The sequence below is a fragment of the Patagioenas fasciata genome, chromosome 1 (genome assembly GCF_037038585.1).
Source record: "Patagioenas fasciata isolate bPatFas1 chromosome 1, bPatFas1.hap1, whole genome shotgun sequence".
Classification (NCBI taxonomy): domain Eukaryota; kingdom Metazoa; phylum Chordata; class Aves; order Columbiformes; family Columbidae; genus Patagioenas; species Patagioenas fasciata.
Genome location: NC_092520.1, coordinates 167,637,216 through 167,654,570, shown reverse-complemented (window position 1 = coordinate 167,654,570; position 17,355 = coordinate 167,637,216). Strand labels below are relative to the sequence as shown.

The following is a 17,355-nucleotide window of genomic DNA, read 5'->3' as shown; positions in this document are numbered from 1 at the left end:
GAGACTCCTAACCTTAAAATAGCTTAAAATAATAAAGTAGCTTAAAATAGCTTGGCTTAGGCTTTCTTTGAGCGATTTTGCTGTGAGGCAATTGTTTAAATACTTGAAAATATTTGCACAGTGAAAAATACTTTTTGGTAGCTAATGGCTCATTTTAATAATTGCTCAACAACAAGGTAATCTTTCTGTAAGTACCTACTTTTTGAGTTTTAAGTAATAAAGGTATCTTGAAAGCTGTTTAGTGTTAATTATATGCATAAAGCATAATTCCTCAAACTAGATTGTGGTTTTGACAGACAACTGTGTAACTGCCTGAAATTGTTTGATTCTGGATTATGACTGTATACTGTTTGATCACATTGCTGAGTTCTGTTAATTAGATAACTGGTCTAAACTGTGTTCAAAAACCAGCCAAATAAGGTATTCCATCATTCCCACCCACTCACCCAAAAAAAACCCACAAAAAAACAAACCCCCAAACAAACAAACAAAACCCCTCCCACCAACCAAAACAACAAAACAACCAAAACTAAACAAATACCTCCCCCCTCAAAACACCACCACCAAACAAAACCTGCACAAAACCCACCCTCCCCCCAAATGCCAACCAAACAAAATCACCACCACCCCAATTTCATGCTGTTCTGGTTACAGGGAAAGATTTCCATAGGAATAGATACATGCACACACATCTGATTCCTATAGAAGGAGTGTAGCACACCAAGAGTCAACTTGTTTTTAATAGTCTAGAGAAAGCTACTAGCTTCTAATATCAAGTCTACACCTGAAAAATGCAAAACTACACATAAAAGTTTAAGCTGTGCTGCTGTAACTAGGGATGCTAAACACATAGAGGATATTCAGGATTCTGTTGGTATAAATTTGTGTTTATTTTAAAGCATCCCTTTCCCCCAGAAAGGGAGGAAGCAGAAAACAATGTTGTAAAATATTAGAAGTAGAATCAAACTAAGAATTTAACTAAACATAGATTAGAGACCATGGTAGAACTTGGCTGTCAACCTGCTTGACATGATGTACAGACTAGACTATTGCACATAACTTAAATGAACCAAATTCATAACATAACTTTGAAATGAGATGTATGGTTATTTTTCAATGTGTAGGACTTCTCAGAAGTTTCACATCTTCCTAACCAGTGTTTTGTAGCCTGCCTAGACAGAACTTATGGAGTCTGAAAGTGTGAAAAAAACAAGTCTGCTACTTGTTAATAGCAGGCTTCATACTTGCACCAGTTTTTTCTGTTTCATCTACCTCAGGCAGGTGTTTTGGAAACACTACTAAAGTCATCCTTCATTAAGGTTTACAGGTGGCTTCTTCCTGTGCTTCCTGTGACAAACTAATTGAAAGAAGTCATTCTTAATGTGACTGAAATAATAAGCAGGTTTTTGGAGAGTAGTCTTAGCACAGTTGCTTCCTAGCAGTCTGCTTTCTCTTTTTCATGAGTAATAGAGACAGACTGCTATATGTCTTTCGAGCTAAAGAGTCTATTGAAGGTGCTGAGAAACCAAGTGATGGTATCCTGAGAGAAAGACAGGGATACAGGAGGCTGCTTAGGGAACTGGAGCACTAGGAGGCAGAGGGGGAAACTTCTATGCATCTTCCAGAATTACCTTGAGAAAGACTCAGTCCCTAACTGGGAGTTTAGGTAATTCCCATTATCTTCTGTTCCATGGTGCTGTGTCACTCTTGTTTCATGATACTCTGATGCTCTTCTCAGTCACTTCCCTCCAGTGGGGAAACAGTGATTTCGCTGAGTCTTGCTAGAGGAAGCTTTTGGCTTCTCTACTGTGCTTTACCTGTTTGCTACATCAAGTGAAACTTCTGAGCTGCAAGGGTTAGATTAAAAAAAAAATGTAATTAGCTTCTGACTTATCAGGACTGGTGTGTGAGCTGTCTGAAGAAACTCATGCTGAGCTGAGGTGTACTATAGTCAGACATGCAATTGCAATGGCCCTTTAAGGAAGTTTGTTGGAAACCATAAGATGAACATACAAATCTTGGTTCCTAAAAGAGTTTGTGCCTTCAGCAGTGGCCAGTTGGAGTTAGTCTAACATGCACAAATTCAACAGTTTAGCAGGTTGCTTGCAGTTTGTCATTTGAGTGGAGGAGCTGACACTTGGTGCCCTTCCCAATTCCTTTTCTTTAGAGATACTGTATGCTATTGCTAAAAACAACCTGATTGCAGAAGTTGCAGTGCCACTGTGAAATAAACAAACACTTGTGGGAAGTAGCTTTATGTAGAAGGAACAGACTAGGCTTGATTTAGCTGAGTCAGAATGATGAGCTATAGTCTTCATGGATGGACAGACTCTTGTCCCTGAGAATCAGTTGCAGCTGAGCTAATGGCAGTACATTCCCCATTCAGATGCTGTCTTTGGAAGGATTGATATTACTCTTATTGAACTAGCCACTAGGAATTGCTGCTGAGGATTTAGAGCTGCCTTAGCAGGAGACTGACACCTTACTCTGTATGCCAATGGTAGTTATGCTTTAGGCACCTGAGTGCCTGCTGGGTCACCACATTATTGCTGAGAGCCTTGTGCTTCCGTTGGGCAGGGCAGTGAGGGAAACAAGTATCTGATCCTCAGCACTGAACAGGTCTGTCTGGTTGCTATGAAGATTTTCAAGGCATGGCCTTTCCCTACCTAGAAGAATAAGCATGATGCCAGAGCTAATTGACACCTAGTTCACCTCTTTTTTTTTGAATGCCTACTGTTTAGAATGGAAGCATGACCATTTATAAATTGCATTAGGATCCACTGATACTAGTTAAGAACTTTGTTTATGGGAAACTAGGGGAGGGATTTCCTTTACTGGGTGGAATAGAACTTTTAAATATTATCATGGAGCCTGGCTGCATTTGCATTCTTTTCCTCAGTTACATTTTTCTAATGAATTAATCATGCAACTGATGTCTTTGTGCTCTCAGAAACCTGAAGAGTTATACGCAGTACAGATCTTCACAGCTGAAGACTTGAGAAATGAAGACACAACTGTTAATTGTGTATAGCCAGTTTATACAGCAATTATTAAATAGCCTACCAAAACTGAGGAATGAATTAAGTTTACTAAATCTGCTTAAGCTTCTGTTGAACGGTCTGGTGAATTTGCTGTTCAACTCAAACAGTGTCTGGCTTTGGCAGTGAAGCCATGTATCATGCAATTTGTTTGGTGGCATGTCACTTTACCTGAAATAACAGTGAAGATGAACTTTTCCTTGAATGGAGACTAATGTAATTTTAAAGGTGGCAGGAACATAGTTCCTGGATGAGGATGCTCTAAGCATTAGCTGAATGAGTGTTAGCACATCCATGTTGTCTTTAAGATTTCTACAAATAAATCAGTTATTCTGGCAGCTTGTGGAAAAACTTCTGGGGAATCTGTTGTGATAACTTGTTCAGCCAATAGAAACCCTGATATTGAAATCTTTTGGCTTTATTTTGTGGCTGGGCAGGAAGAAATGCTTTTTTGATGGCTGCCTTCTGCCAGGCTGCTGCAAGTAGCCCACTTTTAGACTGTAGAGAATTGAACTGCATGGCTATGATCATAGCTAGTGGGAGGGGGGGAGGCTTGGGAACATGTGTGGTGTTTTCTGCCTCCTTGGACCTGGAGGGGCAGATAGTACTGCTGTAAAAAAAAAAAAAAGTGTCTGTTCTTAAAGCTCATGGAAGTGCAGGGAGAAGGCAAGAGGAGTAGAAAAAGAATTAGTAAGGGAATGGGTGCTAAAACTGGCCAGAGTGCTGTGTGTCCCATGATAGACAGACATAGAACAGGACCCAAATTGAAGTGCGGTCTGTCTGTCAGTGGCTGAGATGCTGTGAAAGAATAGTAAAAAAGCTCACAAGAAGTTACTCTTCTGAGCCCTGAGTTGCCTGTGTGCCTGTTGCAACAACGGGCTTTCACATAGTCTATTACTTCATTAACACAGTTGCCAATTAATGTGGGTGGCTTTTCCCAGTGCAAAAGGATGAGGGTGGCAGGTGTAAGTTGCTGTGTTGTTAGAGTCAAATAACGAGACCTGCTTCAGGACGTCTGTGGGTGGAAATTTATGCCTCGACACTTTAGCACAGCCATACCTTTGGTTACCTGAGGATATGACAGACTTGCTGCTTGCATTGTTAGACTTAGGAAATGCTATAATAGGAAGCTCAGCTTTGTGCATCCTATTTACTAGCAGTGCTTATACACTTCCTGTCTATGTCAAAGAAACAAACTGCAAAGAAAAGAATTTATTACCTTATATTGAATGGTGAAACAGGCATTGCCATGTTACTTATACTAATCACACAGCATTTAATTCAGCATCATTCTGTGGGCTGCTACCAATAGCTATATTGCAGTAATGCTTAAATGTATGTCAAAAAACCCCAAACCAGCAACCAATCTGGCATAAATGAGAAAGTTCTTTAAGAGGAGTAGCTAAAAGATCAGGACAGTGCAGGCAGTGTGAGAACTTAGCCTTTAATTGAGGTCAGACTTCAGGAAGATTAAAAAGTATAATCACAAGGAAGGACTAGTTTTGAAACTGGAGATGTGCCTGAAGGATAAAGCAGTATGTAGCCTCACTAAATGGTAGAACATACCAGAAAATACCTTGAGGCTCAACTTCAGATGCTTCTTATGCTGTACCTGAAAGAGGAGGCCCACTAGAATGGATTAGTGAGCTAAGCTCTCAAAATTTATCAAAGAGAGCTAAAGGTATGGTCACTATTATCAACTGTGTTTCTTGCAAAGCCATACAGTAGATTCTTAAATTCAAATATTGGGATTAAAAACCAAACACACTCTAACAAAAAAAAAAAAAAAACAAACCCTGAACCTCCTCTTGCCACCACAAGCAGGAGACACAAACTTGTGCGGTAGCTCTGAAAGACCTACTCAAATGTACATTTGTTATGACATTTGAATTAAAACCTTGGCTCTTTAGGAATAGAAGATAGCAAATGAAATTGTGATTTTCAAAAGGGGTTTTCTCAGCATGACTCTTTAGCCAGTTTACTTGGGGTATTTCTGGCAGACAGGGATTAATATGACTTGCAGGGCAAGCTAGCATAGCTTTCAAACTACAAATTTTTCAAGAAGTAAAGCTTTTTAAGGGTTTGATGATAAGAATAAACTGTGTTCTTGTATTTACAAAAAGCTTTTGAAAAATCTAAATATGTAGGCTCTTAAACTGGCATGTTACAGGACAAGACAGAAGCTTCTTTGGCTACAAGAGGACAAAACAGATATCCAATGTAACATAGCGTATTCTTATTGAGATGGGTGACCAGAACTTGGGTTTTTGTTTTATCTTTTATGTTCCAAACCATTGCTTGGCAGGGATGATGATTTTGAAGATCATAGATAGGTGAGTTATCACATAAATATTACTATTTATATATTATGTGTTTACAGTTCAATGAACAAACAGTATTTCCTAGTACCGTTTCAACATAGCAGTAAGATATTCCAAGGTAGCAAAAAAAAAAAAAAGAAAAAAAGCCATTAAACTTACCCCACTAAGTTAATTTTATTGTCCTAATAGAGAGGAGCCCGTCATATGCAGAGTGACTTCATGGAAGTAATTAGGCTTAATCTCATTAGGCATAAATATTTCCTAGTAGTTCTAAGACTAATTTTAAAATTCTTTCAAGGTTTCCTGAATAGGAGAATCAGGTAGGCATGGGCTTTTGCACTTTGCCTGAAGGCTCATAGCTCTAAAGAGATTTTGGCACCTCTTTGATATCAAGAAGAATGGTTACAGTCAAAAGCATACCATTCTGCTTAAGCGGATATTAATATGAAAGAATACTTTCTGGAAGAAAAAAGGGGGAGTGTCCAAATCAGGATGAGATGGTAAATGGATGGTTCTGGCTGAAGTGTTACATGCAGTTTAACTTGAATGTGTTTTAATTCAAATGGCTGCAGCATGTTCTGAATCAAGGTTTCTGGTGTTAAGAGTTCTTGAAGTTGACTTGGAACTTCAGAACAAAAAAAAGTCCACTAGTGCTACTTACTGTCTGACGATAAGGGAAGGCAGAAAATCATTGCTCAAAACTGACTAAAGCAATTTCAGTGCTCTGCGTGTATGGTATTGTGGGAATTGAAAGACGAAAGTAAAAATAGAGGTGAATGAAATGTGTTAAGCTCAAAAGGTATTGGAAGCAGGGTTAAGGAGAAGCAGCAAAATTTAGAGGTTTTTGTGAAAAAAGGTAAGAAGATTTCTCAAGACAAGTAATGTAACTGTGAGAATAACTGTGATGAGGGAGTGAGCTGCTGTTTTGCTCCGAGTCATAGTTGTCAGAACTGCCCAGCTGGATGCACCGCTTACAGGCACACACTAAGCTTCAAATGCAGCAAGTGACTGAAATCCAGGAATACAATTCCAGCTCTGTTGGATGAAATTTGGTACCGTCTCACTTTTCCTTTACTTGAAACTTAGCTGCATATAATGATGCCATATGCCTCATTTAATATAGGCCTGTCAGGTTTTGTGACTAGAATGCATCTTATAATTTGGAAATGCAAGTAAACTCTGTTGTAGTCTTATGAAGCATAATTTTAATAAGTAGGATGCCATGATACCATCTCTCTCTTTTTCTTTTTTTTTTTTTTAATGTTCAGCCTTTTGTATTGTAATTTTTGCCAACGTGGTTTTGTTAAGTATTGATCAGAAAAGTGCTGTAAGTTGTTCCTGAACTTATTAATGTGAATATTTGACAATGGATAACTTTACTGCACACACACAAAAATGTATCTATCTACTTTTAGGGTTAATATATCAAGTTATTAATATGACAGACCTGTTAATAGAGCTTCCTTTACAGCATAAGTATCCCAAATAAACATTTTTGGCCTGAACTGTGCAGGATTAAGAGACTTTAAATCCTCAGTCATCTTACTTTGGACTCAATGGATCTGAAGTAACGGAAAATATGGATGGGCATTGGGCAAACTGTTGTTTGTTTTGTTTTTCCCTCCATTTTAAACACCAGTAGGTGGAGCTTTTTAATATCCCAGGTTTGCCTTCAGCTAGCAGCTGCCTTCGTCCAGTTTTTGGCAGCTCCACTCATATTAAGTTATCTCAGGAAGGTGACGCACACAGTAAATGCATCTTAAGTACTTGAACACACTAGGAATGATGCCGAATGGGACCGAGTCAGATCTAGAGGTTAAAACTTTTTTTCTCTTGGCATTGTAGTCTTCACCTGGTATTATAAGCAATCTTGTCAAATTTAGCCTTTTTGTGTTAGTTTACATAGTCATTGGAGAGCAAAAAGCAGATGAGCTTAGTAAAAAGAAATACTGAGAAGGAAGCTTCAGGGCCTGTGGGTGGAGAAAGGAGAAGCTGTCTGAGTGCTGGTCAGAGCTGTGGACCATAGGAAACCCGTAAAGATGTTGTTCTGTTAATGGGTATCTGGAATTAGTAGCTTCTGCTTCCAGAAAAGCATTTGAAGTAAACTCACCTCTTCTGCATGGGTTTGTCTTGAAGTGTGTGGCTTCTTGTGGACAACTCAGCATTGTAATATGAAATAGAAGAGTATGAAACCCAGGTATTTTAAATACATGAGACACTTACTGCTTTCTATAATGATAATCACATTTGTTTCATTTTCTAGGACAGGGGTGTCGAACTCATTCTCACTGAGGACCACGTGTAACTGCTGCTACATTTATGCAGTCCTAAAATTACATTTGGCCCTTCGAAGGCAACTGTGAAGCTGATGTGGCCACCAGCGAAAATGGGCTTGACACCCCTGCTCGAGGGGTTCTAGTAGGTCTCAAATTCTGATGTTCCTTTAAAGTGTTCAGAGGCTTTTGTGAAACCCTGCTTGTTGGATCTGTCTCTTGTATCTATTTATAATAGTTCTCATTTAAGTTTAAATACCTTAAATTCAGAAAGCTAATGATAAGTTTAAGCTTTTGGGAAAATATTTTTTCTTCTCACACTATTCTATACAGAACTTTCCAATCTTGTTTCTTAATCCAGTGTCAGTCAGAGTTGACTTGTTTCATGAGTGCGGAAAGGCCATGGCTTGGGAAACTCAGGGCAGTAACAGACCTGCATGGTTGGTTCATGGTATAAGAGAATGTCTGATTGCTTGCTGGGCTCCTTGCAAAGGCTGTGGAGTGAGCTGCTTCATAAGAGGTCTTGTTTTTCATGCTATAATAACTCACCTTCAAGACTGTTAGATTAAGTGTGGTAAATACCAGTGTTTACACCCACTGCAGTCTAGGAACAGCAGTCAGTTTTTATTTCAATGAAGTGAGTACGTCTGCCTCCCAAGAGTTGAAGCTTCAGAATGAAGTTAAAGTTTTCTTTCTCAGCAAAACTCTTGACCTTTGATTAATTTACCATTTAGAACACAGGATTTGAAATAAGGAAAACTTGTCATTACAACACTGTTGAACACATTTAAGGCTGAAGGTGATGTATTGAAAACTGTTTGTCTTCCACAATCATGCTCTCTCTCCTTCTTAGCTGTTCAATGTAATTGTCTCTTCATCAGCCAGGCTCTCTGAGATGCTTGCACTGAAACAACAGCATGCCACTAAATGATTTAACTCCTAGTTGTTCAGTTAGGCACTTTTAAACATGAGGGTAGTGACCTGTAAATGCATACTGGTCTGTATGAACTTTTTGTTTTATTAGCATTAATTTGTATTTCTTGTGAAGCAGCTGGTGGTTTTCTGTAGCCTTTCAAGTAGGTGTGAAGGTCTGTGTCTTGAAGTAAGAAAAGTTACCCCCCAAAGCAGAAGACCTCAGACTTTTTCAGTGTGATTTCCAGGTCACTTTCTCAGTTACCAATACTTTCCATTATAATAATGTTACAGACAACTTGACATTAGGAAAACATTCTTCAGCCAGAAGGTGGTAGAGCACTGGAACAGCTCTCCAGGAAAGCAGTCACAGCCCCAAACCTGACAGTGTTCAAGAAAAGACTGGACAACACCCTCAGACACATGGTGTGAACTGTGGGGTTGTCCTATGCAGGAACAGGAGTTGGACTTGATGGTCCTTGTGGGTCCCTTCCAACTCAGGACATTCTATGATTCTATGATACCCAGTGCTGTGGGTTTCAAACTGAAGTATGCAAAGGCATATTATATTTTTCAGTATCTTAAAAGCTGTTATTTGAAACAGATTAAAATGGCATGACAACTGAAACATATGGGGACAGTTTTACCACTGCAGCTTCTTGGTATGTAGATCTGTCCAGTCTTCACTAAACTAATTAGATTAAACAAAGGCTTTCCTGAGATAATCACTTTGCAAGCCTTCTCCTATGTTACAGCAACCAGCTTTAGTTGTTGTTGAAGGTCAAATGCTAGTACCAGCTAATGCTTAACATCTGAATGCAGAGTGTTCAGGCAGTTAGATAAATTGAATTGAATGACACAGGATATATAATCGCTGGAGCTTTGACTCTTGAGGTATGAGTTTGCTTAAGTGTTTTACTTTTGTTAATATTAACATGCATTTCCTGTAGGTTGGTGAAGCAAGTATTAAATGCAAATTCAATGACAGGAAAGGCTTGGATAGATGTCTGAGGCATGCTAGGTCCTGTGCATATGGGCAATAGTAATTATGCCACTCTTAAACTCTGCTGTTATTTGATTGTCAGTGTGTGGCCATTGCAAGCTATCACTTCAAGGTAACCTTAATTTTAATGAATGTAGAACACAGATTTCTTCCATATAGAGGGAATTACTAAATTGCTAATTACTAAATACTTTCACCTGTGAAGGGCTATTTCTGGAGTCCTTTTTGAAGCACACTTTAGGTTCAGGGCAGGTGGAGGGGGAAGAGAGAATTAAGATGGGTTTATATTTAAAGTGTTGTTACAAGAACACTTCAAGAAACATTTTACAATTTCTTCTAGCTTGGTCAAAGCAGTATGTTCTGATGGCCCTAAATAGAGCTGTAAATTATAGTCTGTTCAGGCTTTGTTAAATATCTCTACATGTAATCTTTAGGGTTTGGCCTTTTTTCCAGTCCAGCTACAGAGGTTACTGAGGCTTTTGAGCTTATAACACTGACAATCCATGAAACAGAGGTTAGATAATTTTATTATTTTGAATTATTGTCTTGGATAACTAAGCACAGTCAGCCAATTTGATTTGGCTAACTGATTTAAGATGCATTACTCCTCATAGGCAGCCACGATGATCTTACATATCAGTGATGATATTACAGTCACAAAGCACCAGAGGTTTTGCACAAATAGCTGAATTCTGCCTATGAGAGCGTGTGCTGCTACTGTAAGGTACCTCTACAGGATATTTAGTCACTTGAGTGTGACAGACTTTGAAGTATGACAGCTTTAAAGTTGTCCCTAGTCTCAGTGATATGTAAATGATGGATTATCCAAAATGTGATGTGCCTAATGAAAGACAGATTTCTATTAATCTCTTATAGAATCATAGAATAGTTAGGGTTGGAAGAGGCATTCAAGGGTCATCTTGTCCAACCCCCCTGCAATGAGCAGGGACATCTTCAAGTATATCAGGTTGCTCAGAGCCTCATCCAGCCTGGTCTTGAATGTCTCCAGGGATGAGGCATCTACTGCCTCTCTGGGCAACCTGTGCTAGAGTTTTACCATCTTCATTGTAAAAAATTTCTTCCTCCTGTCTAGCCTGAATCTCCCCTTCTTTAGTTTAAAACCATTGTCCCTTGTCTTATCACAACAGGCCCTGCTAAAAAATCTGTCCATATTTTTCTTATAGGCCCCTTTTAAGTACTGAAAGGTCACAATAAGGTCTTCCTGGAGCCCTCTCTTCTCCCGGCTGAATTACCACAGCTCTGTCAGCCTGTCCTCATAGGAGAGGTGTTCCATCCCTCTGATCATTTTTGTGGCCTCCTCTGGACCCTCTCAAACGATTTCATCTCTTTCCTGTACTGAGGGCTCCAGAGCTGGACACAGTACTCCAGGTGGGGTCTCACCAAGCAGAGTAGAGGAGCAGAATCACCTCCTTCAACCTGCTGGCCATGCTCCTTTTGATGCAGCCCAAGATACAATTGACTTTCTGGGCTGCAAGTGCACATTGTCGGCTCATGTCCAATATCTCATCCACCATCTTGTGTGCAGTTTGTTTAAGCTGGACACTAACATAACTTCAGCTGAATTAAACTTTAAATAAGTTGGAACTTTAGTAGAAGTGTATATGTTACCTCAAGCTATAACTGTTTCTTGAATTGAAAAAATTGAAGTATAAGCAGATTGAAAGTTTGAGGTGAGTTGCTTTTAATTATAATGCTTCAGAGCTCATGTTATTTAAATAACAGATTTCAAATGGCTGCTGCATGAATTGAGATGAGAACAGGAACACTGGTCAAAACAAATATTCCACTAGTTGAAGAGATGAATATTAGATGATCTATGTAGCTTAAAAATATGCTTTCTTATATGATACTGGAATGTCACTGTTTATAGTTACCTTATGCATCGCCACTTTGTTACAAAAGTGGACTGTTGGAACTTGCTGTAGCAGGAAGCAATTGAATGTTGCAAGGTTTGTCACCAAAACTGCTTTAAGGATACTTCTTAAAGAAATTGTAGCAAGATTTTCCTGTAGTAATCAGCGAAGAAACTCTGTTAAGATAAGTGCATTCTGTTCTTCTGTGCTGAAAGGGTTCTGTACTGTCCATTGTAATGCCTGGTAAAAACAGGCTGCTGGAGCAGATTCTTTCTGGTCTGATTTGGTGTAAAAATTGCTAATGCTTAACCAAGGTTTTAAAATTTGGAGCAAAACTGCTCTTGCTCTGTATGCAGAATTTGAAGAATCTTCACACTATTCTTCTCATTTTTCCAGAGCTCTTTCTTAACATGGATGTGCCAAATAGTCTGTAACTACCTGAGCAGATCTGCAGAACCACACTGCTCTTGTAGCATTAATGTAAGCTCATTGAACTAGTCTGTGAACCCTAATGGTCCTTTGGTGTGTAAGGACACCATTGTGGTACTTAAAACATCTATGAATCCCTTCCAGTATGAAGTGATAGTAATAAATAATCCCTGGACTATTATGTCTTAACGAAAATGCATTGAGATTATGGAACTGGAGTGCAAAGCACAGTATGAGCTATGATTAAGCAATGTTATTGCTCTTAAGATGACTTGCACATGAAAGCAAGTCTTGCCCTGGCCCAGTATTCAGCCTCAAAGCCTTTCAGTGCTGAGTGATCAGTGACTAGAGCTATTGCAGCTTTTCCTAACCTCATGTCTGTACTTGGATTTGGGTGTATTTGGCCTTCAAGTGCAGGGCTCCTGCTAAGAGGCTTGAACAGAGCTTTTCTTAATTAAATTTGAATCAAGTTTGATGTAATTAGTTGTGGGGCATTCTGCTTGGTCTATTTTTTGCCTAGTTAGCAGCTGCAGAGTGTTCTCCATAGCTATAGAATCTCATTTATGTGACCTGCTCCTTGTTATACTGTCATAGCTTGCGATCAGATGCCAATTGATAAATCCTTCTAGGCTACTAGTTGGCCAACAGCATCCAGCTTTTGATCATTAGAAAAAGATGTGGTGTGGCTTTAGCACTCTTCTGTACATGATTTGCATTAATTTCTTTACTTACAGGGTATTCTAGCAGAACATGTTATAATCAGCTGAAGAACGTGTGTTCATGAAAACTGCATCCTAGCATGCAAGTTAGCTCCATCATCACGAACTCTTCAACCGCTGTAATATTTTTTTTGCAAGTAACAAAGAAAACAATGAAGATTTAAAATCAATTCCTAAATTAGGTACCTTGTTGTTATAGGATGTTGAAGTTTTATGCATATGAATAGTGATTGCTTTATGCCTTTTGTCATTCTCCAGAAAAGAGCCATAGACAGTTGTTTTCTCAGAGTATCCTAGTGATATGAAGAGAAGAGCAGTCAAAGTTCTGCTGGAGGTGTGACTGTCACTTGTGGTTGCGTCACATCACTTCAGGGTCTTTCAGCATTAGTGGTTGTCTTCAGTGCAAGTGCAGTACTGTGGCACGGTGCTGAAAACTGTACATTAACTATAGCTGAAGCTGATGGTTTCCAAGGCAGAGAACTGAGACTTTTCTGGAACCAAGGCCTTTTAATTTCTGGCAATGAGGTGCTTATACCTGGACCTCAACACAGACATGATGGTTCACCCAAAGAATCCTCTAACCTGAGAGGGCAATAGCAGAGATCTTTTATTTGCTGTTCGACTCTTCCTTCATAAAGCAATGCAGACAGTGGTGACTGTTTGCCTTTGCTGGGAATTTGACACCTGAGGGTCTTTTTGACCTGGGAGTGTCCAAGTTATTGTTCACCTGAGCCTGCCAGTCGTAATGATTCTTGGGGGGTTATATTGTTATTTGTGCTCACTGTGCCCCATTATTTTGATAAAGCTGACTTACATGATCAGACTTCTGTCTTCTGCACACAGTAGATCTTTTATAGGCATTAAGTGTTTGTTCATTCACTATGTTGTTGTGTAGACACATGGGTACATGCAAGTTGCGTCAGCCAAGTCGGAATTAAATGTAGAGTGCCTGTACAGGTTAGGAATCCTGTGGGTAGATGTTAGTTTCTCAGCTATGGTGCTCTGATAATTGGTTGGAAGAGCTACTTTTAGTATCCCTATCCCTTCTGTAGGAAGACAGTTCCATGCAATTTTCCCTGTCTTCAAAAAATTAAATGCAGATACTGTGGGAGGATTGAGTTATGATTAAATGGGCTGAAGGGGGGGCTAAAAATGTTTGGACGTGAAAATGTGTTAAGACCCAGGTCTGCCTGAAGATAAACTTCTACTTACAGTACAAAATACTTCAGGTGTGGGCTAACTTACTGCTGAAACTGCTTTCCTTGAGGTTTGCACAAATGAACTCAGAGGAATGCATAAAAGCTTGCTCATCCCACACTCTGAGGTGAAAGCTTCAGTGAAAAGTTTGGATTTTTAACTTCAGCAGGTTCTTACCACATGTGACATCAGTGGTGGATACTCCAAACTCCATTTCCCTGGAAATGGATTTACTTCTAGGTGTTTTTAAAGGTTTGCTCTTGATGATTATCCAGATGGATATACCAACCAAAATGCAAGACTTAAAGAAAACAGCTGTTTAAAGAAGTTAATGCAAGATTACTTTGGGATGGGAAACATCCATTTTATGCCTTGTCACTCTTGCCAGTTAAATGCTAACTAAAAATACCATAGGAAATAGGAAGAAATTTTCCTTAAGCAGAAATCTGTTCTGTAACCTCAATAGAAAGACTGGGATTCTCTTACAATGTATTCATTATAGCTGTTATGTAACTGAATGTATATTTATTCTTTCCCTAGACTGTACATGCCATTTGGCTTGGGGAACAGAACGCGCCATGGGACAACCTCAAAGATATCTCTCCAGCCGGGGTCTCTTACTTGGGTGATGTGTCTGCTCTCCTGACTGTCTTCATACCCAAAGGATTTATTTTTCTTTTGGAAATATTTTAAGTTGAAATTTTGTTTCTTACTGGAAACTGTCTACGCTAAAGACTGCATGCATCATGGGTGATATGGCAAACAACTCGGTTGCATATAGCGGCGTAAAAAATGCTGTAAAAGAAGCTAATCATGGAGATTTTGGAGTTACTCTTGCAGAGCTCCGTTCTCTTATGGAACTTCGAGCTACAGACGCACTGCATAAAATACAAGAATGTTATGGAGATGTACACGGCATCTGTACAAAATTGAAAACTTCACCAAATGAAGGTAAGTTGATTTTGGCACTGTTATTGAGGAAACTCCATTTAGGAAAAACCTTAGTCAAGGAAACTGCTTCTTTTTTCAGTATAACTAAGTTTATAAAAGTATTTTGGTTACCATAATGAAATATTGCTTCTTAGTCCTCGAGGTATTCAATGGTAATAAGTAAGCAAGGGCTTTTCCAGTTGGTCTAACTGCATGTGAGATGTTTGGTTAGTGGTGAAGTTGCACTTTGGAATAAAGTTTACTGATGTAGGCATCCACATATGAAACAGCAATGCAATATAGCGATGTTTAACTCACTGTGGAAGTCTAAGTTTTGTGAGTAGCTCATATGACCTATAGTTCACAACTGAGATCATGCTGTCATAGAACATGAGGTTTTAATAGTCTAATGCAGAGCTTATTAATGCTTCTGTATTGCTAGCTACCTCTTGTGTTTCCTAATGCAACAATATTTGAAACTAGGGACATCTGTTTTCTCTTTCTACTACATTAAATTCCTAATAGCAGGATGTAGTTTTTAAATCTGTAATATTTCTGCCGGTTTCATTTGATCTATACAAAGCAACTATCAGTACAACTTTACACACTAAAGGTACTGTCACTATTAGCAGAAGGTTTGCAAAGTGATCACACAATCTGATTCTCTAGAAATAAGCATCTTTAAATGAGTCTTTGCCATGTTGGACTTAATGGCGTTCTGTGATTGCTCTCTAGAGTTATTACTCCAAGATTGACTGTACAAATATAAAGAAGGAAATATGAAGTGAGAGCTTCTCAGAAGTTAATCTTAAGATTCACCCCTCTTTTACTGCCCTTTTCCAATGTAAATGAAATTTATTAGCTTTAATTTGTGAAAGAAAGATGCAAGACATATAGATTAAAATATGTAAATGGTCGTATCCTGTAGAAATATTTTTACATACTTTTATCTAAAATTAACTCGACCTTAGCGCAAAGCCCTGCTGTTGGTAGTGATTGAGAAGTACTAAAATCAAGATTTTGGCTAAGTGTGGTGTCTCAGGATTTAAGCACTTGCATAGCGTTTAACCAATGGGGTGTCATGTTGGTGACAGCAAAGTACGTGCTGCCTTAATCCTGGGAAGCTGTTGCTTTCGGTTCTTCAGGAAATGTTATGGAAAGATTTGTCTCCTTGGATCATGAACATTCTACTAATGTCATTAGGCAGGAAGAGCAAACTCATTTTCACTGGGGGCCACATCAAGCTCACGGTTGCCTTCAAAGGGCTGAACGTAATTTTAGGACTGTATAAATGTAGGAGGAGTTACATTTATACAGTAGGAGGAGTTACATTTATACAGTAGGAGGAGTTACATTTATACAGTCCTAAAATTACGTTCAGCCCTTTGAAGGCAACCGTGAGGTTGATGTGGCCCCCAGTGAAAATGAGTTTGCTCCTCCTGCCGTACAGTATCTCTGGGTACATCTGCATTTAGCATGTTTTGGCTTGATCAGCTTTTGAAGTCAAACTCCTGATTTCTAGACACCTGAAATTATTTCAGTACATGAACTGGGTTTCTCTTATTGAACTGAAGTAGCCGGCTCTCATGCCTGACCTTTCAGGGAATGGGTGTAGACTAGTATTTGGCTGAAACATCAGGACTGCAAACTTCTTCTTTGGAGTTGCAAAATTAGTGCCTGTGTGTGAAGCACTACTGTGTACAAGCAGTGTAGTACCTCTTAAGAAGGCAGGAACAGCAGTCTCTTGTTACCCTGTTAACCTGTTGCATAGTGCTGAAAGACAATTTTCCTTCTCAGTGAAAAGGGGTGTAGCTTTTCACAGTCAGGAATTGAACTGAAGGCTGTTCATTTTTGTAATATTTTGCAGTAATCTGCAAGTTTCAAGGCTCATTCTTGCTGCAGGCTAGGTAGGCATATGACTGTAGATGGCCAGATAGCACTAAGCACCAAATACCTGGTGTGCTGCAGGGTTCACTTTATGTCCCTTAATGTAACAAGCAGGTTAACGCATGGGAATTTTGAGTGTCAGCGTGCTATATCTAGAAAGGGTTAGATGCCCTTTCCTGCAGATTGATTCTGCTGTACTGAGGACTGTGTGATCAGGGCCTTTCCCTTTGAAAAGGGTTTGACATTTAGATGTGCTGTCCTGCAATCATTTAAATACAATGACTAACTTGATAAAAGGGCGCCATTTTTTTTTGAAGTGTGAGAGCAGCTCATAAACACAGCAAGGTCTCAACAGTCGAATGTGATAATTAGTTTAGAAAAGGTTAAGTAAGATGAGTTAGAGCAGTGTCCTCTGTAAAGGTGTCGTTTTGCCTATAAATCACTACATGAACCTTTAGAGAAACAGGCTACTTGTCAAGTAAGCTGCTATAAATTTGTCAGAGGTAACGCTTGTAGAAGTAGAACTAGGTCGTCTTTTGTCAAACTCAAGTTGTAAGTATAGAAATGGAGACATTTCTTGTGAAGAAAATCTAGGCAAGATGTATGCAGAAAGCTGCTCTGTGTACACTAGTTCTAGCTCTCTAAAATTGAGTGAACACCTACAAGGCCCTATGACACTTCCCTGTATTCAGAGGCTTTCTCTGTGATATGAAGTATACTGACATGCATAATTACCAGTGGCTTCACAGCAAAAGTACAGGTAGTTCAGAAA

At 39.1% G+C, this 17,355-nt stretch overlaps 1 protein-coding gene across 11 annotated transcripts in view; it reads left to right on the top strand.

Moving 5' to 3' along the window:
• Window positions 1-17,355, top strand: part of ATP2B1 (ATPase plasma membrane Ca2+ transporting 1) — a 64,747-nt gene that overhangs the window by 16,786 nt on the left and 30,606 nt on the right. For all 11 annotated transcript variants that reach the window (XM_065837493.2, XM_065837477.2, XM_071799926.1 and 8 more), the window contains exon 2: window positions 14,307-14,717. In XM_065837493.2, the coding sequence (XP_065693565.1) occupies window positions 14,513-14,717 (205 nt within the window). In that variant the 5' untranslated portion in view covers window positions 14,307-14,512. The remainder of the gene's footprint in view (window positions 1-14,306; window positions 14,718-17,355) is intronic.